The sequence below is a fragment of the Xiphophorus hellerii genome, chromosome 19 (genome assembly GCF_003331165.1).
Source record: "Xiphophorus hellerii strain 12219 chromosome 19, Xiphophorus_hellerii-4.1, whole genome shotgun sequence".
Taxonomy (NCBI): domain Eukaryota; kingdom Metazoa; phylum Chordata; class Actinopteri; order Cyprinodontiformes; family Poeciliidae; genus Xiphophorus; species Xiphophorus hellerii.
Genome location: NC_045690.1, coordinates 16,206,089 through 16,231,467, shown reverse-complemented (window position 1 = coordinate 16,231,467; position 25,379 = coordinate 16,206,089). Strand labels below are relative to the sequence as shown.

General features: G+C 40.1%; 3 protein-coding genes across 3 annotated transcripts; 2 read left to right on the top strand and 1 right to left on the bottom strand.

The window, feature by feature from the left end:
• Window positions 1-589: 589 nt before the first annotated feature.
• LOC116708965 (transmembrane protein 151B-like) lies at window positions 590-7,451 on the top strand. The gene is made up of 2 exons (XM_032547149.1): window positions 590-1,289; window positions 3,895-7,451. Exons 1-2 carry the CDS (start codon window positions 1,212-1,214, stop codon window positions 5,302-5,304), a joined length of 1,488 nt encoding a protein of 495 aa, XP_032403040.1. The 5' UTR covers window positions 590-1,211; the 3' UTR covers window positions 5,305-7,451.
• A 956-nt stretch (window positions 7,452-8,407) lies between these two features.
• On the top strand, window positions 8,408-11,481 carry mtres1 (mitochondrial transcription rescue factor 1). Its single transcript, XM_032547151.1, has 4 exons — window positions 8,408-8,492; window positions 9,679-10,102; window positions 10,954-11,026; window positions 11,108-11,481. Exons 1-4 carry the CDS (start codon window positions 8,474-8,476, stop codon window positions 11,288-11,290), a joined length of 699 nt encoding a protein of 232 aa, XP_032403042.1. The 5' UTR covers window positions 8,408-8,473; the 3' UTR covers window positions 11,291-11,481.
• Window positions 11,482-11,723: 242 nt separating this feature from the next.
• Window positions 11,724-18,436, bottom strand: bend3 (BEN domain containing 3). The gene is made up of 4 exons (XM_032547148.1): window positions 18,245-18,436; window positions 16,598-16,652; window positions 16,352-16,518; window positions 11,724-15,773 (listed from the first exon to the last, which is right to left on the bottom strand). Exons 2-4 carry the CDS (start codon window positions 16,647-16,649, stop codon window positions 13,545-13,547), a joined length of 2,448 nt encoding a protein of 815 aa, XP_032403039.1. The 5' UTR covers window positions 16,650-16,652; window positions 18,245-18,436; the 3' UTR covers window positions 11,724-13,544.
• Window positions 18,437-25,379: the final 6,943 nt, after the last annotated feature.

Genomic DNA, 25,379 nt, shown 5'->3' with positions numbered 1-25,379 from the left:
CTGTTCCGGATTTGGGAACTGAGACTATTACAACAAAATGACTAATAGACACCAATAATAATAATAATAATAATAATAATAATAATAATAATAATAATAATAATAATAATAAAAACACTAAAGATCACAATCTGAATCTTAACCAATACATAACTTCAGATCACAGTTAAGAAAGAGAGTAAACCAATTGTAACAAACCACAAAATGAAAGTGCTCTGCATCAAGCTACCCCTGTTGCTCGTGTGGAACAGGGGTATTTAAAACCACATTTTTTTTCCTTCCACTCAATTTTCCAATACAGCACTCTGTGATCAGAAATAACCTTTTATGGCTTACCCAGGATGTCTCCCAGAAAAATCCAGACAAGTCATGTCAGCATTTTTGTCCTTTTAAAAAATGGGTCTTTGTCATCATATTACACTATAAGTTTAAATATAGGTTACATTCAAGGTTGATGTTCTGAAAATTTTTTTTTTCTTGTTTCATTAAATGTCAGCCGTAATCACCCCCCCCCCCCCACACACACACCCACACCCACCCACACACACACACGCACACCCCCCACACACACACACCCACACGCGCCCGCCCCCGCACACATACACATACAGAAATAAACGCTTGAAATATATTAGTTTGTGTAGTAAATCTATTTAATTTCCGAGTTTTATTTACTAATTTTTTTTATCGAACAACTGATATTGTTCAATAAATATTGTTCTAGTATATTCTATTCATTGAGACAGACCTAACCTCAGTCAGCATTAGGTTGGACTTTCCCTTTAAGTCGCAGATTTATGCAACAACGTCCCACCTGCCTCAGTTAGGCAGCCAGCACCGTGGACGGCGGACCCACGCCCCGTCCCACCCGCTGCACGGTGGATCCAGAGCGGGCCCCGAGGGGCAGGGCACCATCCGTTCGTAATGACGACCAGCTAATCCGGCATCATCTCCCATCATGTCACTGCGGCACTGACAGCTGAGGCAGGGCACCGGCAGGATGCTGCACCAACACCGCCGCCTCCTCCTCCTCCTCCTTCTCTCTGCCTCCACAGGAACGCTGTTGTTTCGGACTCTCCTCTCGGAAACGTCCCCGGATGATCGCGGGTCCAACGCAGCGGCTCGTGTGGGATGAGAGCCGCTGCAGAGGCAGATAAAAGGCGGTGAAATCCCTCCTTGATCCCCACTCCACGCCTTGCATTGTTATCACCATGTCTCCCCCAGCCTCGGCTGCGACAGCCAGTGAAAGCAGCACCACCACCGTCTACGAGGAGGACACCAGGGAGGAGGTGAGAGTCTGTTCTTAATGGGGTTCTCAGGGTTTTTATCGCATATGCAATGTGCCCATGCTGAAGATGGATCCAGGCCACATGGTCTTCCATGTGGAGATTTTTCCATTATATCGGCGTGCTATGCTACTGTAAATTTCAGTGAAAACGAGTTTAGGTTTTCAGGTAGCATTCTTACCTGTCAGTCACCTTTAGGAACTGTAGTAGGCCTGTACTGTAGTTTCTGAAAAAACTGCTACAGTATGAGACAGCGACGCTACATCCATGTAAAGAATGCTAAATCTACAGGAATTTCACATTTTCCATTTGTTATTTGCAGGATGCTGGTGTTATTGGAAAGCACAAAGTGCCATGAAAAAGTAATGAAAGCCCTTGAACTTTTTCATATTTTTCATGCTATAGCCTCAATCTTCGTTGTATTTTTGACTTTATGTGATGGAAACAAAGCACCACCTGGTCCTGCAACACCAGCCAAAGTCTTTTGGCTTATGACTTGATCAGCTTTCCATGTCCAAGACAGAAAATTTATGACATATTTTTCATTTTGTAAAATAACTTAAGCTAAGTTAGGTTGGATGGAGAGACTGCAAAAAGTTATTTTCAGCTCTTGCAGCACCTTCTCATCTGGATTTAAGCCTGGACTTTGATTGGACCATTCTAACATGTGAATATTCTTTGATTTAAACCATTTAGTTGCAGCTCTGGTTAATTGATAAGTGTTGTTGTCCTTTTGGAAGGTGAACCTCCAGACCATTTTCAAGACTTGTGGCTTTCATCACATTTTCTTCCAGACTGCCCTTTGTTTACAGCTGATTAGCTTTATAAAATGGGAAAAAAATAAGAGTGATTCGTCATTGTTAAGTTGATCTGGTTGAGCTAAAAGCTTTTGGGGAATCCAATCTTGTTTTCTGTATTTTGGGATTACATAAAATGAATAAGAACAAACAGTCTGTAGCATATAAAACTATTGATTGAGACCCTTTTATGGATTACAAGAAGATCTTGTTTTGAAAGACAATTTGCTGATGAACTGAAACTTAGCAAACCAGACTCACTGCTCTGAATGATTTACTTGCTAAAACAGACCTGCTTTAAATTCCTGACCATCCGTTCAAGCCAGAGGAACTACATGACTTTGGTTCTGCCAGGAGTCTCTCCTCAGTGAGATCTTCCAGAAAAAGGAGGCCCCAAGACTCATCTTGAACAGATCCCCAAACAACCTTAACTGACTCCTTTTGATTCAGCTTCTCTGAGCTCCTTACCTTATCTTATTCTGACCTACCTTAACAAGGCAGAGCCCAGCCATCCTACAGAGGAAGCTCATTTCAGGCTTTTTATTCCAAGATCTGCAGATAAACCAGAAAATTAATGGCTTTGGTTTTTAGCTCAGCCTCTTTTTGCCACCATGACAGATTGGAGCAACACCTTCATTACTGGAGACAAAGTCTCAATCCCTCTATCAATTTCCTGTTTCTTCTTGCCATCACTCATGAACAAGACGGCAAGATGCTTGGTGATGAGTAATTCATTTGATCACAACAATGCAGATATATACCTAAAACCTCCAGGACACCAGGACTGTGAGATAGAATATTAAAACACGTTATAGTAACTAGTAAACTGAAACCATGTGTGAAGGGAATGTAAAGCAAATGAAAACATCAGCAAAGAACCAAAGAACAAAATTTGAGAGAAAAAGCGCAATAAAATGCAACAGAAACAATTGATCAAATACTCATAGAAAAGTAATTTATGCAGAAAGATATGTCATAAAATGACCTCCTGCTGAAATGTTTTTTTTTTTACAATGTAATGTGGTTATAAAGCATTTACCCTGGTCAGCATCAATACTCATACTCAGTGGTTAAATGATGCTCAATTGGTATTAAAGGTTCTCCCATACAATTACTTGATCACTCTCTGAATATTGCGGTTGACATTGAGACTCATTCATCCAGACAACATTTTTTACATGTTATCATTTTCCGGTTCTTAGTTTTAGCTGCGGTGGCCCATCTGCTTAAGGTTCGATGTGTTAGATAGATAGATAGATAGATAGACAGATAGATAGATAGATAGCATTTATTGTCATTGAACAGAATTCAACGAAATTTCCATTGCAGCTCCCGTGCAAAAGGTCAAATATATACAGTAAAAATAAGCAAACACACAATAATAATAATAACAATATATACAACTAAATTAACTAAAGGCACTCAACCATCCAAAGAAGTAGCAGCAGGTCCAATTATGGCAAAGTACAGATGATGTGTTGTGCGTTCAGAAGAGGTAGTGCTACGTACCTGTCTTATAATGAGTCGTTATTTGGGCTACTATTGTCTCAAACCACTCAGTCCATTGTCCTCTGGTGTCTGTCAAACAGGGCTGTTTCATCCAGATGACCATTCTCTTTAAATCAGAGATAGTTGTGCATGAAGACCCCAGTATGCAATTGAACAGGTGTTCCTAAAAAAGAGACCAATAAGATTAAATCATACACACATTTAAAATATATCTAAAGTTGTTCCTTTTGCAGGAAATCAATTCAGGATTATTGTTTTTTATGTTGCTACAACTGAGGCTCTTTTTCATTTGTTTTTCACAGCAAAGACCCCTCAAGCAATCTCTGAGCAAGTCCTTATGTCGGGAGAGCTTTTGGAAATGCCTCCTCCTGTCTGTCCTCATGTATGGCTGCATGGGGGCTATGGTCTGGTGCCACGTCACCAAGGTGACCCGGCTCACCTTTGACAGCGCCTTCAAAGGGAAATCCATGATGTACCATGACAGCCCCTGCTCTGACGGATACATCTACATCCCCCTGGCCCTGCTGGGCATGCTCTACCTGGTGTACCTCGTGGAGTGCTGGCACTGCCACGTGAAGAACGAGCTGCAGCACAAAGTGGATGTGGAGGGCATCTATGAGCGCATCCAGAGAATGCAGCAGGCGAAGCCCTGCATCTGGTGGAAAGCCATCAGCTACCACTATGTGCGCCGAACACGACAGGTCACACGCTATCGAAACGGAGATGCTTATACCAGCACCCAAGTGTACCACGAGCGCGTCAACACCCACGTAGCCGAGGCTGAATTTGACCATGGTCACTGTGGAGTCAAAGATGTTTCCAAACAGCTTCTGGGCCTGGAGAAGTCTCCTCTGACAAAGATGCGGTTCACCAAGTGCTTTAGCTTTGCTAATGTGGAGTCTGAAAACTCATACCTGACACAGAGAGCCAGGTTTTTCACTGACAATGAGGGCCTGGATGACTACATGGAAGCCAGAGAGGGTATGCACCTGAAAAACATCGACCTGAAGGAGTATGTCATGGTGCTGGCTGACCCAGAGCACCATCCCTGGTATCTGTCCCAGTATGTATTCTGGGCTGCGTCTTTCCTCACTTTCTCCTGGCCTCTCAGAGTCTTCACTGAATACCGCACTGCATATGTCCATTATCGTGTAGAAAAGCTTTTCGGACACGATTACCTTCCAGTGACCCCGTGTGACGATCGGCCATATTGGCGCCGCATCCCTCGCGTCAACACCATTGACAGCACCGAGTTGGAGTGGCACATTCGCTCAAACCAGCAGCTGGTTCCCAGTTACTCAGAGGCCGGTCTGATGGATCTGGCCCAGTGTCCCAACAGCTTCAGTGGGATCCGTCAGAACTGTGAGCGCTGCCACCGGGCCATCAGTTGCTCCTCTGTGTTCTCCAGGAGCGCCCTCAGCATCTGCACAGGTGCAAGCTCCCGCATCCCCTTCAGCGGCAGCCGCTTCTCCCTGGCTCGCCGTTATGGCTCCCAGAGAAGTTGCTTCTGGAGGAGCGGCAGCTTGGACGACCAGGAGAGTCCCAGCGAAAACACCCGCTGCCTGTCAGAACGGCTCGCCACTGACGAAGAGGAGCCCCCACACTATGATGACGCCCTGTGCTACCCTGTGCTCATCGTCCACTGCAGTGAGACCTGCCACAACCACAGATCTTTCCACAGAAATGGCTCCTGCGTGGAGACTTCTTTATGATCACCCAACCACTGCAAAAAACAGTGACACCTCTGTAGCATGCATTCACTATCAATACCAGAAACACAGAGAAAAAACAAGCCAGAAACAGCGATAATATCAGAAACGACTGCCTGAGTTTTGACTTTGTGAACCACCTAAGCAATAAGAGTGGTTCACTGGTGCAGAAGAAAGAGGAAAACAAAATCAGCTCAGCTTCCAGGGACAACCAAGGAGACAAAGACTGTTACACTGCACATCATCGCCATACTTTTGGACATCTGAACAGACCATCCGAAACCTGAAGCTTCAGTTACCTCATAAGGTGGTTGGGATAATATCTCTCCTGTTTCCTCACAATTTTGCAGCAAAGCAAATGCTCCTGAAGTAATGAGATGGATAAAGTCAGGGCGGATTTCAGCAGACTTGTGATTACAGCAATAACAGCGATAACACGAAACGAGGAGAATCGCTAAACAGAATGTTTCTGCTCATCACAGATACACCGATCAATACAAAGAGCTCCAAAATCATCAGGACAGTTTATCACTTGGTCATAAAGCGTTTCTCATTCTTCTAAAGTGCTGTAAGTCATTTTGTACATCAACATTCTTGGTTTTCCAGGAAGCCTTTTACATCAACAGACAATAGACTGAAGTTTCATTTTCGCTTCTGTTTTGTAGAAAAGACACACATTAGTTGTTCAGTTTAACATTACACAGGCTGATGTATCTACTGAACGGGATATCACAATTATTTGTGGTATTTTGTTGTTGGTGCTACTTAGCAGCATCTGAGGGATGCAATGATGGTAGAAGGAGTGTACAACCTCTTTCAGTTCTAATGTTTTACATACATTAAAATGGTCTGGTCTTTACAAGATTATAAGGTTATTTTAATATAACCTCAGGAGTACAAAAACACACAACATATTTCTTGTTGGCAGAAAAAGAAAAACCTTGCTGCCAACTTTTGTGGCAGAAAAGTTTTTCTTTTCTGTCACAAAAGAAAAACTTGTGTGGCAGAATTTAACATGAACCAACAGTTTCAAAATTTTTTAATCAACTTTAATATTGTTGAGGAAATTTAGCCAACTCTTCTTGATGATGCAGCTTCAGGTCATTGGGATTTGTGGATACAGTGCCGTTTTCTTTAGACCCCAAATCATCACTGTTTCACCCAGTAATCTAGAATCCAGTAATGACCAGATCATTTTGAAATTAAATCTCATGTTAAACCTTAGAACTGGAGAGCATTTTGTTATTGAGCAGCTAAATCCAATCACACAGATTCCACCTCTACCTTCATAATCACCCATGTTCAAACAAAAACATGCATCGTCTGAATATTTTTGTCTTATATATAACTTCTGCTGCCTCCTGCCACGACAGAAGCTGACAACTTGTGCTACAAACCAACCAGATGGACAAAAAAAAGACCTTTAGAACATTTGAACAGATGGGTGTTATCTGTGAACCAACAAATTTAAACATGGAGTGGAAAGATGGAAGCCATGTCTTACTTTGCATGTTTTCCTACTCCTGAGACACTGTGTTAACAACCATAGAACATTCATGAATGTATACCACCAGCATCATTAATTGTATGTCCATTGTGTGTCCATTGTAAATGAATGATGCTTCATTTCAACCTGTGAAATGGGAATTTTTACAGTCTAATGTGACAGGAGAACTCAAAAAAAGGACTATTACAGTTCCGAAGAAGACTTTGACTTCTGCCGTTTAATTTTTCTGGAATGTCTTTTCCGTGGGTTTTACAGACTGTTTATGCAAAAACATCAATGCACTTACATTAAGACATGCAAAAATAAACCAATATTACAATAAGGACTTTTCAAAGCATCTTACAGAAAGGTATTGTATGCATTCTAGGACATGACATGTTGTTCTTTCATTGTTTTCAACGTAGTGACATCAGTATTATGCACATGAGACAACTAGACATTATAACCCATAGTGGAGCTGAATGTTGATGTAAATTATTTACACTAAACAAAATAAATATTTTAAATTGGCATTGTTAATATTATAAAATGGGTTGTATTAATAACAAGGTTACTCTTGACAACATGTATTGAAATTTGAAATATGCTGGAAAAATTAAAAATGCAATAAATGTCTGGGTCTCTCCTGTTGTGTGGATAAAAATGTTGCTGGTGTTTTTATTAAGGGTCTGGGACCGATGATAAACATAAAACCAAAAAATTTTAAAATCCTGCAGATGGTAATTGTTGCATGAGTCACATTTTAAGAAAAATTATATTGACAACAGCTAGTAGTTTCTTGTTGGCCGCTAAAAGACTTATTTGACACCACTCACTGGATTAACCAATTCTTCTAACTAAGGACCTGGTTAGAAAGCAGAGGAAATCCTCAGGAACAATCAAAGCTCAAATCTGCCATCAACTGGAAACTGCTGGAACAGCAGTATCACGGAAGTGAACCCAGTTTTATATGCATGGGCTGGAAATCAACACATTTTAGAAGGACTTGGAAAAAAAAAGCTGTCTATACTAACAAGCCAAAAATACTTTTTGAGAAATTGTTTTGTGGTCAGCATAGACAAAAATCGAGCTGTTTGATCACAATAAGAAAAAAAAAAGAATGACAAGATGAGGCTTTTAAACCCAGTACCACTGTAGCTTTCTGGTTTCATACATAAAGAGACATAAAGTAATTGAGTGAATACTGAACAAAAAAGTAGTGGTAGTATTTCAATTTCTTCAATTTAGTCTTAAATCAACCGATTCATGTTTTGTACCGCTGTTCAAGAGCAATGGAACAAAGCTGTACTGCTTTTAACATTTATTGTAATTGAATGTTATATAATCTTCCCAACTGGTTGACTGTTCAAATAGACAATTGGAAAACTACAATTAATATGACATCCAGGCCTGTAATGAGTGCTTGTAAGCATTTGACTGTAGGAGATTCAACCTACATAGTGGAGTATGGACGCATACGACATATTTTTATCTCCACTTCATAATTTATGCAGGAGTTGGAATATTTTACTGCTTCTGAGAGAAAACGAGGTTGTTTTGATAGTATTAGGTGTCTGTTTGGTGAAAAGGCAATGCTGTAATTTCAAGTCCAAGCGATAGATGGCAGTAGATTTATAACTGCTGCTACAAATACCAGACTCGGAAAGACAGACGAAGTGCAGAGCAATGAAAGGTTATTCCTTAGGTGAGTGTTTAACACAATACAGTTTCAGCTTCTTTTAAAAAATGCTGTTAAATTGTTGTTTTCATACTAAAAGCTCCGGGGTTGTTGCGCGTGTCACCTACGAGCGCCCCGAGTGAAAAAACACGCTAAGCTAATAGCACCTACTTCCGCATAAAACCACTTACTTAATATGCATCTGAGTATGAAACATTTGGACAAAACTACACGGGCTTTAGACGGGGTCAGAAAACGCAGCAACTCGAATCATTTTAGGTTTGTTATTTTTGACGGATTGCTCACTAAGAGGAAACTTCCGGTAACATTTCAAAATAAGTGAATCATCTTCAGACATCCTCGTTTAAGCATTTTTATATTTATTTAAAATAATTATTGCAACTGTTCTGCGTAATTGGTTGAGGAATATTTGTAAGAATCTTTGACATAAGTGACACAAACCTTGATGGAAATTTGCAAGACTTTTATTTTTTGAAGAACTGCTAAACGTAGACCTTTCGTTACTTATTTTCAGAATTATTTCACATGAATGTTGCTGAAGTGAAACATGAACATGTTTACGGGCTGATTATGTTCTTATTAGAACTCATCGACCTGCCTGTGAGGTCAAGATAATAACTTATGACGGAAGGTTGTCTTTTACCTACCTGATGTTGAGTTGCCGAGGTAACAGTTTATTGAGCTGTAAAGGAATACTTCCGCAATTTAATCATCAAAACACAAAATAAATATATATTTTAAAATAATAAAAAAGTACCAACTACCACATAAACATGTGCAATAACAGCCAGAAGAAAATTAGGCTCTTGGTCAGAAGTACATTTTATGGAGCTGCTTTTTTTTTTTTTTTTTGGTTTGAGGGCTATTTCATTTCTGTCTTTGAGTTTGAGCCTGAGAAGGTCCAATAACATTTGATTTGTGGACTATAATGGATTGGCTAAAGCTTAGTGGTCCAAAACGTCTGACAACATGTTTAAAAACGTTAAGACTGAATCCCGATCTGGACTTTCTGTCCAGATCGGGATCTGGACTTTCATTAAGCTTGTTTTGTAGGCTACAAAAACAAGCTTAATGAAAAATCAATGCTCAAAGAGGAAAGTAAGCAGTTCAAGACCAGATCAGCAACCTAGGCAGTGGAAATATTGAATATCACGCTGAGAGCTTTTCTGATCTGGCATATTTTTTTTTATAGTGACAGGTTGGAGCTCCAGCATGCGAAGCCTGGTGCTGCAGGTACTCGCTATGAGGCAGTTCGGACGGTTGAACCCTCGCCACCTGCTAGCAGCTGGTTATGGACCTAGGAGGACTGAGTGGTGCCCCAGAACCATTCATACTCGGCAGCTGTGGGGCTGCTCGACTTTCTCTGCACTTGGTGGTCACCGCCCTGCCCTCAAGACCTGGTCTTTGTACCATCTGCGATTTAAAAGCAAGAAGAAAGCTCCTTCACGTGCAGCCCAGGAACAGGAAGATGATTCAGAGGATGAAAATGACCCTGAGGAGAGCGATTATGAAGATGAAGATCCTAATTTACCTAAAGACTATAAAGATATGGAGAAATATGTACCGTCTTTCCGCTATGACGTTGTGTTAAAGGCTGGTTTGGATTTAGCACGCAAGTAAGTCAGAAGATTTAGGTGTCAGACTTAATTTTGCATATCTGATAAACACTTCCAAGTTTGCAGTGCGGTAAACCTCATTCCACTTTCCTTTGTTCCCCGTTTTCACTCAAATGTTTCAAATGAGAAAACAAATTTCAAATGAGATAATTTTCAGAAAATCTTTGTAAACACAAATAAAGTTTTCAATTGATGATTTAGTTAAATAGGAAAAGATCTAAACCAACTTGCTCATATGTGAAAACTGTAACTGCCCCATGTGATTAACCACATTTTTGTAGTTTAATAGGTCTGATTACTACCTGACTTGTAGAATCAAGAAGGTACCTAAAAACAACCAGTCTGACAACATGAAGCAGGATAAAAGACCTCAACACATTGATTTACAGGTTTTGACAAAGAATAAGAAACAGTCATTGACATTGCTTCATTGACTGGTCAGTGTTGTCTACCAACATTACTGCAAGAGCACCTCAACAGCTCATTCAGCAACCTAGAGCAACATTTTAAGCACTGCAAGCGTAAATAGTTAATGTTTAGCTCATATTTGATGATCCCCAAGACTTGTCTCATTAGGTATGTGTCCTGTTGCATCAGATGTAAAAAACACGTCATAGCAACAGTCAATCTCCTCCAGAGTTATTTAAAAAAACCTCATGGCCAGTTATTGAGAATAGGGGGCAAACGTTTTCACATTTAGCCAAGTTGGTTTGAAGAATTTTCCCTTTATAATTGATATTAAGGTGTGTTTTATCAGAAATGTGACAAAAAGCCAAGCATTTAACTGGGCAGATTATTTTTCAGGGCACTAACTGTAACAGGGAGACTAACTTTTTTTCTTCTCACAATAGCAAAATCGAGGATGCGTTCTACAGCAACAAGCTCCGACTAAATGGACAGAAACTAATCAAGAAAAGTAAAACGGTATGTGTCACTACCTGTTGAATAATGCTTTCCCCCGATCCTCTGGGCTCTTGCAAAAATTAAACTCTCTTGTTTATTCAGGTTAAAGTTGGGGACACCTTGGACCTCGTGCTGTCAGAGAACAGCGAAGCTAACACCGTCACTCTGATGAGAGTCATTCTCAGAAAGGTTTTAGGTGAATCTAATGATGGCGATAAATACAAAGTTTCCATAAGGAGGTGGAAAGGCCTTGAACTTGCCAAGGATGAAGCCTTCAAACCATGAACTTGTAATGAATCTGAAACAAAAGGTATAAAAGTGCTCACATGAGTGGGATTATAAATTCACCTCAAGGTACTTGCTCTCCAGTGATCAGTGTATTTGTTAGAAATAGATAAGGTGTGAAAGAAAAGTTTTATTTACTTCCCTCCCCCTTATATCATTTGCCAATAAAGGTGCATTTTAAAGGTGTAAAACTTATTCTTCTCTTTTATAGAGGTGTTTAGAGTACATTTCTGCAAATCATGTATACACTGATCAGGGTTTTGTATGATTAGGGGAGTGTTGCTCTGGTCTGTTGTGTAGAAGGAGTTGATCCAATACATCTGATCTGTATGCTTCCCTGTGGAGGTTTTCCAGGTATATCCACTGTCAGAACAGGCCCAAATTTAAATATTTGGTTATATCACAACAGCAGTAGTAAGTAAAACACCCCAACTGCTTTTTAAAACTGTGTTTATTAGAAATAGGTTATCATGACCCGTTGTCATGTTAAATTACCAGTATAACATACACTTCTATAAGAAGGCTTAATGTACAGTCATATGCCCATCAATATTTAGACAAGGACAAAACTCAGGAGCTTTGCTTCTGTACACGACCACAAATTGTTTCAAGATTGATCATTTAGCAATTAGTTTGGACTGCATTTTAGAAACACAATGCCAAATAATAGAAACTTGAGGGGTCACGTTTAAGGTTACAATTTACACTAACTAGCCACTTAAATAAGTACACCTCTTCCAGATTCTAACCTCACCTCATCTGAACACAAATAGCAAGTTAAACTGAATGTCAGAATGGGGATGTAAGTGACTTTAAAAGTCACATGGTTGAGTGTGTGAAGGTTATGTGGATAAAAATGTCATTGCCAGGCTAGTTCAAGATAATAAGAAAGGCAACAGTAGCTCAAATGACCAATAGTTACAGCTGAGGTATGCAGAATAGCATCTCTGAACAGGGAACTGAGGACACAATTCACACAGACTTGCTAAAATTGGACAAAACAGTTTGAAAAAAAGTGACCGTGTCAAACGAGACTTGGTTTACACCAGCAGTCTCAAACTGCATTCCTCAAAGGCCAGAGTCCTGCAACGTTTAGATGTCTCTCTGCTTCAGCAAACCTGGCTCCAATATAAACTCATTAGCAGAGCTCTGTAGAGCTTCACTGCATGCTAGTGAGGCAGTTTCAGAATTTAATTGAAGTATGTAGGACAAGGGACACATTTAAAAGTTGCAGGACTCTTTTCCTCGAGGACAGCAGTTTGAAACCTCTAGTTTAGGCTGAGACATTTGGATGGTGGGTCAGAATAAACAAAAAAACAGCACGGATCCTTCCTGGCTGTCATAAGTGGTTCAGATAAGTGGCAATTGTATGATGGCATGGAGGATGTTTTCTTGGCACAAATTCGGTGACTTAGTACCTTTAGTATTGTTGCTGACTTTTCCCATCTATTTATGACAGTGTACCCATCTACTGATGGCTACTACCAGCAGGATGAAACACAATGTCACGAAGCTCAAATTCTCAAATTGGTTTCTTGAACATGATGCATTTACTGCACCCCAGTCGCCTCCACAGGCACCTATAATCAAGCCAACAGAGAATCTTTGGAATGCAATTTCTAATGGGATGTGGAGCTGAAAAATGCACAACTGCATGGTCCTATTAGGAAAATATGATCCAAAATCCCAAAGATTGTTGTCTGTGGCACCTTCTTGCGTCTATGCCACATTGAGTTAAGGCAGTTCTGAAGGCAAAATAGGGTCCAACTAACTACTATCAAGGTGTAATGAACAATCTGGTTTATGAATTAGCACAATTCAATTTTATGTTATTCATTTGTAAATCCCTTGAATCTCACCCAGTTGCTTAATTTTAAACCCATTTTTGTGATGTACAGAAAGAAATTCTTAAAAAATGTTCTTGTGCAAATACTCATAGGCCCATCTGTAAGTACTTTATTATTAAAACTCTGGTGGCACGATGCTACATCAGTAATTACTGCTAATAGAGAAATTGTGACTCTTAATTGTAGCTACTATTGTGGTTATAATGTGGTTTTAAGGCTAGATTTATGAAAGAAATGTGTTAGACAAGCTATGACAGCTCTGACGTATAAACAAGAACAGTTTAACATTTTTAATACATTAGAAAATAAAGTCTGAAACATCTGCTGCTGGAGGCAAAAGATAAAACATGAGCTTAAGAATGTTGTTTCAGCTTATATGCGTGTTGACTAACTGTAAAGTACTGTAACTATGACACAGTGTTTGACCTCTTGGCCTTTTTAAGAATGTCACACTTCTTGCGGTTCGGCCGCCGGCAGCGTTCGTCAATGCTCGGGACACATTCATAGTGCCACACCTCCTCCATCTTCTCCACGGGGTACACCGCTTCCACGTAATGACGGATCAACCTCAACCGGACCGGGTCCAGCTGCTTCTTGTTGCAGGCGCCCGAGTGGTTGTACTGGAGTCGTAGGTTCTCCGGAGTGAACAGCTCCGGGAAGAGCCGCACCAGCAACCGTGCGGCAAAGTTCCCAACAGAAAGGCTCTGCTGGACGACCTCCCGCACCTCAGAGTCCGATAATAGGTAGGCGGAAGGTACGGGGAAGTCCGGTTGGGAAATGGTCAGTTTGTCGAGGGGGATCTTACAGAAGTCTTTGCTGCTTTTCTCGGGAGGTAAAGAGGGAATGTCTGAATCCTCTCTAGTGTCTGGAGTGATGTGGTTGATGTGGCAGAGAAATTCCTGCTCTAGCTCTTGGCCACCAACTTTGCGCTGTTGCAGGTAAGATCTTCTCTGCTCCGTGTCCCGCCTCCTGCACCTCTCATCCAATTTGCCCACAAATTCAAGCATCCACACTCTGTCGTTCCTGGCTCGAGGGTAGACCAGCTGCACATAATGTCGGATCAGATTCACACGCACAGGATCGAGCTGCTTTTTCCCAAGAGAACCACTGCAGTTGTACTGCTTTCTAGTATTCTCATGGGTGAAGAGCTCGGGAAACATGAGCACCAGCAGGCGTGAGGCAAAGTTGCCAATGGACAAGCTACATTCATAGTTGCTTTTCAGCTGCTCCCTAGATAAGATGTACTCCTGGGGAATGCTGAAGTCTGGTGGAGGAATCTTCAGATTTTCAAAATCCACGGTTGCGAGCAGCGACTTCTTGGACTTGCGATAAGGTCTATCAAATTCACCGGCTTCTGGAGCCCCGATGACAGGAAGGTCTTCCTGAAAGCCGGCCAGGTCATAGCCATCGTAGTTGATGTTGTCAGATTCACTCCCATTCCCATTGCTGTGTGGCCCTTCCAGTGTGTCCTCCATATGCTGGATGCACAACTGAAGCCAGCTGTCCTCAGGGACATCAGGAAAATTTGCTTCCATGTACTTCCTCAGGATCTCCATCTTGTCGGAGTCCAGAATGAGCTGGCCCACATTACTGTAACTGCTGGAGACTTCGGGAATTTTTCCCTCTTCAAAAAGCTCTGGGAAGAGACGATGCATGAGGAAAATCACAAAATCTTCCGGCGAGGAGAAGTCATCCTGCTCTTCTGCAGCTTGAGTATTTAACCCATCATCGGACACTGGCAGGCTACCTTGCTGATTATCCAGGGATACATCCTCCTCCTGACCCTGTTCATTAATGAAGCGATATGTCTGAGGAAACTCCACTTTCATCTCATCACCAGTGACCGCCTGCTTCTTGATGAGCCGAGCGCTTTCCATGTCCCTCTGTGCCCAGAAGCGATTAAAAAAGTCATTGATCTGAAGGAGGCACTCCTCCTGCCAGACACTGTTGTTTTTCACCGAGGGATAACAAACCTCCACGTAGTTCCGGATCAGCTGCAGGTGCAGAGATTCCAGCGTTCTCTTGCTTGCCATGCAGTCATGGGGGCACTCCTTGGCTTTGAACAGTTCTGGGAAAAGGTGGACAAGCAGCTGGCAGCTGAGCTCTCCGGCGCTGGAGGTGTGCTCCATCAGCTGATTGAGTTCATCATTCGTTAGGAGATATTCAGGAGGAGGCTGGAAGTCTGCCATCCTCTCAGCAGGCTTGATCTGCTTCTTTATACGCATGACTTCCAGCGTTAGCAAGTCCACTTTACTGTGCAGCTGAGTCATGCTGGAGTTCAGGGTATTGAGGATGAAAAACATTTTCTCAATCAGTGGGTAAAGATTTGACTCTGTTGCTGACGTCTGACCCAAGGACTCTGTGGCGGTGAGGATGTCACCTGGGCCGTTTATTTCTGGACTTTGGAGCTTCTGTGAAAGGATGCTGCTGAAGCTGAGCTGACTCAAGCCGCCGTGGTTAGCCTGCTGATCCAGACCTGGTGGGTTTCTCTTGTCTGAAATCCTGTGAGAGATGCTGAAAAGAGGCTTTCTGTAGGAAAGCCTTGATCTCTCCTGGATACAGTGGGCCTTTTCTCCAGCCATGGTGAGGCAAAGAGGCTCATGCCTGTGGCTCTCATCTGTCAGACACTTCCTCACCTACAAAGAACAAACACCTTTCAAATAAATGCCCACCAAACACAAAAGCAAAAAGAAGATAAGCACATTGATCTATACAGATAAAGTATGTTTCACCACATAGTATGTTGGGGTTTTTTTATCTTTTCATTCCAAACAGGCAGTCTTTCTTGTTGTCTCTGAAAATGGTTTGGAAAAATGCTTCTTTAGGCAAATTACAAATGTATGGTTAGCATATGGCATTTAATTACTTCCTTTTCATGTATTCTTAATCTTCTGTAGGTTAGTTTGTGGTAATCCCAGATTTAGACTTCAATTATGATGGATCTCTTCTCGTTCTAAACTATTTCTTTGCTCACTTGGATTGATTTGTTGGTTACAGATAAATACTTATAATATATGGTTGCTTGAAGGAAAATTTTAAATGAATTTGAAAAAAAGAGTCAAAGTAAAAAAAAAAAAACAACAAAACAATGAAAGACCATTAAAGCCTACAAAACTATTGATAAGGACCACCTTAAAAGATTAACAGCTTTTGTAAGATGAAATATGAGAAAATAAAAGTTGGTTAAGTAATTTAATCTAGGATTATTTTTTACCTCAGAGCAGACTCTGGCTCTCTTTTTACTGGTGGACTGATGTGTCTCAGCGGACGACCTTTTATTGGCCTCTGACACTTCAGGAGACCCTCCTTCATGTGGTTGAGTTCGTTCACAAACAGCAAAATCTTCTTTCTCCTTTTTAACATCCTGAATGTGCTGATGCTCTGTAAATAATCCCAGGATTAGAATAAATTAACGCAGCTATACCACACCACACCACCGATAAGGATGTTTGTGACTTACCTTTCTCAAGCATTGCTTCATTTGAATTTCCTCCATCCTCACAGGAATTCATGGCCTAGAAAAAGCAAACGCGTCACAAAAACACAACCATGAATAAAGTGACGCAGCCAAACCAATCACATGAGCGTTTCAGCAGAAAATATTAAGAAAATGAATGTGTACACTTGTGCAGACTCCAAATATTCTAAATAAGTGTTTAAAGTTAGACGTGACAGTAAAAAAGAAAGGAAGCTCTATACAAAAATTAAAGCAGACAGTCATGGCTTAATTGTTTGGTAGGGTCATACATTTTGTATTTGGAAACTGTGCATGCAGTCTCAATAAAAAAAAGACATCACATTGATTTTAGTTAGCTGTGTAGATTAATTAGATGCAAATTAATTTGATGCAAAGATCTTAAATAAAATAAGTTTCATTGTCGCAATGCAAAAATGATTGATATTGATATCAGTGATTAATATAATTGTCTTGTGTTAACTCAAAAGTAAACACAGTGCATTATTATGGCTTGGCATGAAAGGAAACTGAAGTTTTAGATGTATATGTGACTATTCAGACTTGACGTGGTTCAGTTATCTGATCAGGATGCATTCCTTTTCAGGTTTTCCACGAATGTTCCTCTGGGAGGAGACCTCAAAGCATATCCAGATATTCTACTGCAGTGGTACCCAAAGTAGGTCCTCGAGGCCCGGCATCCTGCATGTTTTAGTTTTCTCCCTGGTTTAACGTACCTGGATCAAATGATGGCTCATTAGAATGCCAAAGAAGAACATTGACATGCTGAAAAGGTTGTTATTACCTGCAGGGAGAGAACTAAAGCAAGCAGGATGCCGGACCTCGAGGACCAACTTTGGACAAACCTGTTCTACTGTATTTACAAGGAAGTCAAAATCAGCTGTTTGGAAATATTTCTGATCGCAAACGAAAGCAAAAAGCATTGTGGAAGCAAGGCTAAGTTGCACTGAAGAAAATGTTTAAGATATGCTACAAAATTATGCCAAAAGCGCAGGTTCAGTTCAAGATTGGCAGCAAGTGCCAGGTTGTGGCAAGAAAGGGGTTTTAAAAGTACTTTTTTATCAAAGAAAAAAGGATCTAAATTCAGCAGGAGGGACGATGATGGACAGCAACAGAATAGTGCAAAGTCTTAGTGGGAAAGCGTCCAAGAGTCCTGTGTGGTGCAAACACTGGCGCATCCTGTTTGCACCACACAAACATGTTTTGCTGCTGCTTCTGCAATACATGTGGCCAGATGTCGAAAAAAATAATCTAGTACAAGCTATGACCAACACCAATATCAGTTTAGTCCTCTGCCAGTCAGAATAATGTACATTTTTATTGTAACACACATTAAGAAAATTAAGGATGATTCTGCAGTCCATGTTATCCACAGCTGTCTTCTCATTTACATCAACCAGCTACTTCCTCATTCTTCCGCCCATGACCGTTTGAACACAAAAACACAGGAAAACAGTCAGAATGTGACACTTTCCATCCCAAACACGAGGCAAAAACTTGCTCCTTGCACTGAGAGATGAAATAGGGCCCCATCACCTGTGCTTTGTGACCGTTAATGACTCAGTGACGTTAGCGTGGACGAGTCGTGGTGAATTAACGGTCAAACGCGCGTGACCGGCGGTTGGAACTAACCTTTTCGACTCCATGTCATCCATGAGGAGGGTTAGCAAAGCGCCGGACATGTCCGCGGGCTGCAGGTGCTTCCTTTTAAAATGTAATAGTTGAGTTGTTGTTGATGTTTTTGTTTTGTTTTCCTTTTCTCGCTCGGCTTCTCGGCAGCGTCGCGTGACGTGACGTAACGGTAGGAGGCGCGCGCTTGCTGTGTCACTTCCGCTAACCCACGGAGACGAAGCTAATGAGTTCAGGTATTTTGGAGCGCTTTGAAAAACTTATTAGCTGAAACTTCATTTTACGCAATCATAAATACTAGATATATGTAATTAGCCTGTTTTAATGGTAGGATAAAAGCTTTTACTTTGTACTTTAGCAGTACAAAATACATCACATAGACGTGCAAGGAGATTATTTTCTGAAAAATAAAAATAAATGAAGTAAACTGAACTCTGTGGAAAAACAAAAACAAAAATCGCAGCATCCTCAAAGCATCTCTTTTTAGCATCTCTTCAGTCATTAACTAAAGTAACCATGAAGGTGGTATTTAAATTCTGTAAATTTACTAGTAAATTCTAGAAAATAAGTTTCAGTTTCTTCACAGTCCACTGTTTTGTGGCTTGTCATGTCATCACTGAAAAACACATTTATTGACAAGCCAACCAGAGTCACAGCTGGCAAGAAGTCATGGGGTGGAATGTTACAACTGTAATAAATAAAGATCATGAGAAAATGAGAGAGATTAGTATTTAGTTTCAACAACTTAATAGGCAAACTAATGGTTTTAACAGAGAAGGTTTGTGTGATTTAATAAATCAGAAATTCTTTCCTTGAGAAACTCAAATTGAGCTGAGCTTTATTGAACACAATGGTAGAGTTTTTTTTACTTTAACAAGTATTTTTCAGAAAATGTCAAAATCACACTTTAGTGCCTTTCAAACCTCCTAATTTTTCAACATACCATATGGAGATCAGGAGAACTGATTGAGGAGAAAGTAAATGTAAGAAATAATGATTTTCCTGAATTAGGCACTGGGTCTTCAGAGGATGAACTTGTAAACTTTAAATTCTGCATCTCTGACTATGATTACAGCATCACTCAGTGTTTCTTCCATAAACATCTAATTCCACAAGTTATTAGAAGCACCACTCATTTTTCAAATGTTTGAAATAGTTTTAAATTAAAGGATAAAAATGCAGATATAAAAGAAAAAAAAAAAACACGTGTCCCCCCCCCAAAATCCCCAGCTTTCATCTGGTTTTATATAAATTTAATTAGATACAACTCCTGGGTTGTATCTTTTTAAACTATTATTTGTATATAAACAATTTAAATTGTCAACATAAGTTGATATTTTGAAATGAATTAGAGATACTGTTAGGACAAAATTAGGACACCCTCAACAATTGTCTTAGATGGCTTTTTAGTGTAGTGTATTTTTATTAATTTGAGAAATACTAATAAATAAAATAAAAATAAAGAATTAGATTGTAAAGAACTCCAATGGTGTGTTGGTGTGAAGGTGCTGGACTTTCAACATGCTATGGACCTACACACAGCTGTGGAATCAAAAAATGGTTGCAGTATTTTTGGCCATGGTGGCTCACCATGAACATTTACATGAGAAGGTACATGACATGCCAGAGCCTATGTGTACATGTGGTGTTGTTTCAAAAATTAAAATAAAGTGCAACAGCCGACAAGGAAGAGAGTAGTAGTTTAAAAACTGATGTGCTTTTTCACTTGCAGATTTTAATCTTGGGACAGATGGCCTCAGTGTCACAATTCCCATCTTGAAGTGAAAGTGGGTGTGAAAAAGAGATGTCTTTTTAGTGTTACAAAAATATTTAATTATGCCTGTAAGAAGACCATGTAAAATAAAAAGCTCCTCATCAAAGTGGCATCTTAAAGAATAAAAAACAGAGAGAATTTCACCAGTGTCATTTCTCTGGTTACCAATGATAATTTATAGAGCAAATATTTCACCAATATTATATAATAATAACTGCAAGCTGTAATACATGGTAACTGTAGCTTCATGACAAGATGAAATAACATTAGGTTGAACACCACAAAGTCTATTCATAGCATTATTTGAAAACAAAGGATATAATTAAAGGTTATGCACAGACAGAGAAACACACATGAAACATATAAACAATGATAAAAAAAATAAACTACACGTGCTATGTTTAATTTTCAAAACATTTTTTCATACACTTGAAATACTAAAAGTCTTAAATTTTAAATCAAGACGGTAGAGGCAGCGTTTTCCACAGAATAACAGAGAAAACAGATGATGGACAACATCGCCATCAAGTGCTCGGTGACAGAAACAACATGTTTTCGTTCATCGTCTTATTAGTACACTGGTAGTAGATTTCTGCAGCTCAAAAGTGTAAAATGTATTTCTGTGCTAAAGTTGTTTCTGTCTCTGTAACTAGTGATAATCACCACCATCATTCATGAACCCCTTTAGAAACATAAAAATATCCTGAAAAAGGATTAACGGTAATATAAGCTTCATCCCTGGAGGTTGTGAATCATTTTGATGCAGCTCTTCTGTCAGAAAATAAATCACTGCACAATGTCTAAATCTGAAAGAAAACGGATTCCATAATTAATAACATAAGCTGATGGCAGCTGAAACTTTCTTAAACAAATATTCAATTAGTTGGCCGATGCAAATGAACTGCGATGCATTAAATAGGACCGGAGCCGAGCACCAAACCCTCTGAAGCCAGAAGACCCCCCTAAACCATAATCCTGTGTTAATCATCATCTACTTTATGCACACAGTACATGTTCTTTCTCCAGCCACAAATATGTCGATACAGAGATGATATAACAAGACAACGTGTGGCTCTCATTATTCCACTAATGAGCTGTCTCCATGGCAGTCTGATCTGTCAGCCAATGAAGCGAGCAGCCTTCATTCGGGAGGGGATGGATATGTGGGAGGGTTTTGGGGGGGGAGCATGGGCCAGGGTCAGCCAGGCGGCAGCTAGGGATGAGGGGCCGGCGGGCAGCACTTAACGCAGGGAAGAGCTCGTTAAAGTGTCATTTTTGGCCAATATGCTCATTGGTGTCGAAGAGGCCAATCAGCCGTACTGCTCCCATCTGAGCAGAATGACTTTCATCCATCACTGTCTGCTCTGTGATGATATTAGCAGGTGTTTACTGATAGGCCATTCGGAGGAAGACAAATGGAGATCCTAACGTCCTTTTACACTCGTACTCAAGCAGTCATTTTATATAGACTTATTCCTTATAGGGTCAGAAAACTGGGGGCTACAGGAGATCCATTGCTTTTGTGGATTAATAAAAGAAGAGGTTAAACATCATTTTAAGCACTGATCAAAAATGGTCCACATTTGAACAGCTGGAAAGCCAAAACCAGATTGGAAGTGAGATTTAGTAGTAAATCTTAAACACCTGAACACAGGTTCTGAATGGAGTTACAGACTCGGGTGTTTTCATGATCACCAATTTTGATCATGATGAAAACACAGAAATCACCACCAAATTGATAGTGTTAGAAGAAACATGTGTTTTTGCTACAGGGTTTCAGTACATTAAGATTTGTATCCTTTTTAGATATATTGTTTTCAAAGTGATATAAATAATAAAAAAAAAAATCCAAAGCAGTTTAACTTCATCACTTACTCAAATTCAAAACTTACAAAGTAACTTAAAGTTAAACATTGACTTCTTTTGACGCTAACATGTGAGTCAATGGTTTTTTTGTTGTTAAAGCCTTTTAGACAACATGAAGAAATAAACTGATTATGAGTCAGCTGTTTCATCTAATCATAAAGGTGATTAAGTTTCCTCAGCAATTAATATTTAGAAAAATTGAGGATTAAATACAATCTGATTTGCTTCTTCTAAAAAAGCACAATATTGTGACAGGAAGGTGCTAAAGGAGATCCATCACCATTTACAACTTTTTGAAAAACTTTGAATTTATATAAGTTACAACATATTTATAGCACATAGTGCTATTTTATAGCACAATCAAGTAATAGTGTTACCTTCAGTTGTCATAAATACACTGCATATACACCAAATATGACTTAAAAGAGTCATATTTATCTCATAGGTCTTGAAATTGGCCTATGTGAATAGGCCAATTGACAACTGGCCTTTAAGAAGCACTGCTCTTTCTGACACTCCACCTCCAGCATGTCATCACAACACAGCCTGTTACATTTCTGTCTAAAACATTGAATAAGAGCCACTAGTGGAAGAAAATCTGAAAAATAAAATAAAAACCAGGATAAAGTTTTAAAATGTTTGGCAATTACTCTGCTGTCGCTAGTCTGGAGGAGCAGAGTGGGGGAGTCACTCAGCTCTCCCACTCAGCTGCATGGCTGCCATGGGACATTCAGAGATTTCTCAAACGTGAAAGAATCAATCAAAGCAACACTCCAGGTATGGAATTGATGAGGTAATGAAATCATTCCATGATGTAAAACTCAAAAAAGTAAAATTCCTCCTTAAAAGGGCATCCATATACAATCAATCTTTACAGGGGGAAACTTCAAATTGGTGAAAAGCAGACCTTATGATATTTAACTGAAGTCTAAAAGACTGGGTGATTTCTGAAGGAGAGTGTGTGTGTCTGTGGGTGTGTAATTGAACCAGCCGGACGGAGCTGACCTGACCGAGTCTCTCTCTGCCGGACCCGGCTGTAATTTCACCGCTCACCGTCTGGGACCAGCCAGCCACACTTGGGCCGCTGTTCCCGCCTCATGTTTTGGACGTAAACTCAGAGCTTTCCCAGCTCCTGCTCTCTTGATACCCAAGACTCTAAAACTGGAAAAGCAAACACAGAGTCTGGTTCCTGCCATATAAAACTGAAAAAAGTCCTCCATTTTCTCTCTTTCTCGCCTAAGTTTGAGCTTCATGGGAGATTTTTAGCAGATTAATGCTGGTAGCAAAATGTTTTCTAGGAATATATAAAAAAAAAAACCCTTACGGTTTCTGCTTCACATTAAACATTCAGCTTTATCGCTGCAGGAACTGTTTTCTCCTGAAGATGAAGCTAAAGAAGCTCATCCTATTAAACTCTCTTCTGCAACACTTGCTTTATTCCCAGTGGGAGCAACAGTTTCACAGCTATGACCAGCCTTCACTCACCAAAAAAAGTTTTGTTTGGTAACTATATTTGCCATTCTGACTGTGTCCCAGCCTCTTTTCTTGTTTGGTCCTTTTAATTTTCCATATAACTTTCCTCATGTCTCCTCACGGCGAGGATGAATATTTCATGAAGAGCCCGAGGCTTTCCCTGGCCCAAGGAGAACCTCGCTGTACCCACGAAGCCAAACCAGAAAAGGATGTGGACGAACAACAGAGAGACAAACAGGAGGCTAGTTTTTAAGACGCTTCACTCCACCTTCCTTATCTAACCTCTTTTCAGTCATCCGCCTCCGTTTCTCCATCATGCTCACATGCACCTTCCACCTTTCAGTCTGCAGGAATTCTGACATCCACTTTCTACAAACCTTAGAAGTTTTCCCATCATCAGGATTCAATCAAACTTTTCCTTTTCTTTTTGCAAGACGAGACTGCTTATCAGTTACTTTAATTTACATCCTAATATTTGTGCTCCCAAACATTTTGGGTCACTTTGGTCGAACTTCCAGATATGTGAACAGAGCATTGAAGGTGCTGTTAAGAAAGGTTGATTAAAACAAGAGGAGGAACTTGATTCCTGAAATTCTTTCTCAGAAGGAAAAATAGGGAAACATTAAACTTTCAACTGGAACCCAGCAGTTTGAGTCATATCTAAAGAAACAGTAATACTATACTAGCTCCCATTATTTGGAAAAATAAGAAATTATGCACAGTGTAAATTTCTGGCCTAAAGCAGATTCTTATTCTCTTGTTCTTAATTTCTGTTTCTGCATTTTCATCGTGAAGCACTTTTGGGGTTTTTTAAACTTTAAAAAGTGGTTTAGAAGTAAACTTTGTGCGCTTACTTTCCCTTAAAACTTGTAAAAAAAAAAAAAACAAACCAAAAAAAACTGTTGATCTCTGTTTCTGAGTTGTTAAAAGGAAGTACAATATAGCAAAGTACTTAAGCTGTCCCAACATTTATAAAATATGTTACAGACACTAAATGAAAAATGAGAAGAGATGCAGCAGTCAAGTGGCCAAAGATGATTGCCTTTGAGATTTTGACTTTTGCAGGTTATTGGCTAAAATACTGAAAAATCACTTTTTTTTTCTCATCTAAATAATTACATCAAAACTAAGAAACTGAACACAGCAAACATCAGCTTAAACGTTGATGCACTCATTTGTGTTCAATATGTCTTTAAAAATCCGATAAAAAATTCATGGTCTGACACATACATGAGGAAATCTGTTAATTGGTTCATTTTCTGTTGGATTCAAAACTACCAGTAGTTCCTGTATCAAAGAACCTCTGCCCAATTTTTCTCTTTTAGTCATAAAAGAAACTTTTGCAATGTCTAAAACATTGAATAAAGGCCACTAGTGGAAGGAAATCTTAAAAGTAAAGTAAAAACCAGGATAAAGTTTTAAAATGATCTCCATTCATATATTTATTATGTTTTCTTTGTACCGTTTCAAGTTAAATACAAGTTTTGAGTAACTTGTAAATAATTACATTCTGCGTTTCTTTTACAGGAGACAGACTTTTCTTCCCTGTTCCCTCTTTGTACACTCTGTCCTTCAGGTGTAGCCGGCGTGAGACGGACAGCTGCCAGCGGTGGCCTGGTTTCACACCTTAGCTGCGCCTCCTCCGCCCCCCATGCCCTCCACAGACAGCAGCCTGGGAAACCACAGGCCACCAGGCTGGCGCCAGTCTGTACGGCTTAGAGCAGGGCAACCGGCCCAATCAATACCTCTGCATTTCCTGTCCATTTGCTCAGGTCTCTTCATTAATAATTACTGCTTGGCGGAGCTTCAATGCGCTCGCTGGCTGGCCCATAGGGGAGAGGTTTGGGTGACCTTTCCCCGCCCCTGGGTTGCCTCAAATCTCTCTCTTGCTCACACATAAACACACACACACACACACACGCCCACACACCCACACACCCCCACACACGCCCACACACACACCCACACGCACACGCACACACACACAGATAAACAGGCATTGGGACTGACATAACAAGGCAACAA

Coding starts and splice junctions, on each gene's coding strand:
- LOC116708965 (XM_032547149.1), top strand. CDS start 1,212: ATGTCTCCCCCAGCCTCGGCTGCGACAGCCAGTGAAAGCAGCACCACC. Junction 1,290..3,894: donor AGGAGGACACCAGGGAGGAG/GTGAGAGTCTGT, acceptor TGTTTTTCACAG/CAAAGACCCCTCAAGCAATC.
- mtres1 (XM_032547151.1), top strand. Junction 10,103..10,953: donor GGTTTGGATTTAGCACGCAA/GTAAGTCAGAAG, acceptor TTCTCACAATAG/CAAAATCGAGGATGCGTTCT. Junction 11,027..11,107: donor TAATCAAGAAAAGTAAAACG/GTATGTGTCACT, acceptor TTGTTTATTCAG/GTTAAAGTTGGGGACACCTT.
- bend3 (XM_032547148.1), bottom strand. CDS start 16,649: ATGAATTCCTGTGAGGATGGAGGAAATTCAAATGAAGCAATGCTTGAG. Junction 16,519..16,597: donor TGAAGCAATGCTTGAGAAAG/GTAAGTCACAAA, acceptor GATTATTTACAG/AGCATCAGCACATTCAGGAT. Junction 15,774..16,351: donor GAGCCAGAGTCTGCTCTGAG/GTAAAAAATAAT, acceptor TGTTCTTTGTAG/GTGAGGAAGTGTCTGACAGA.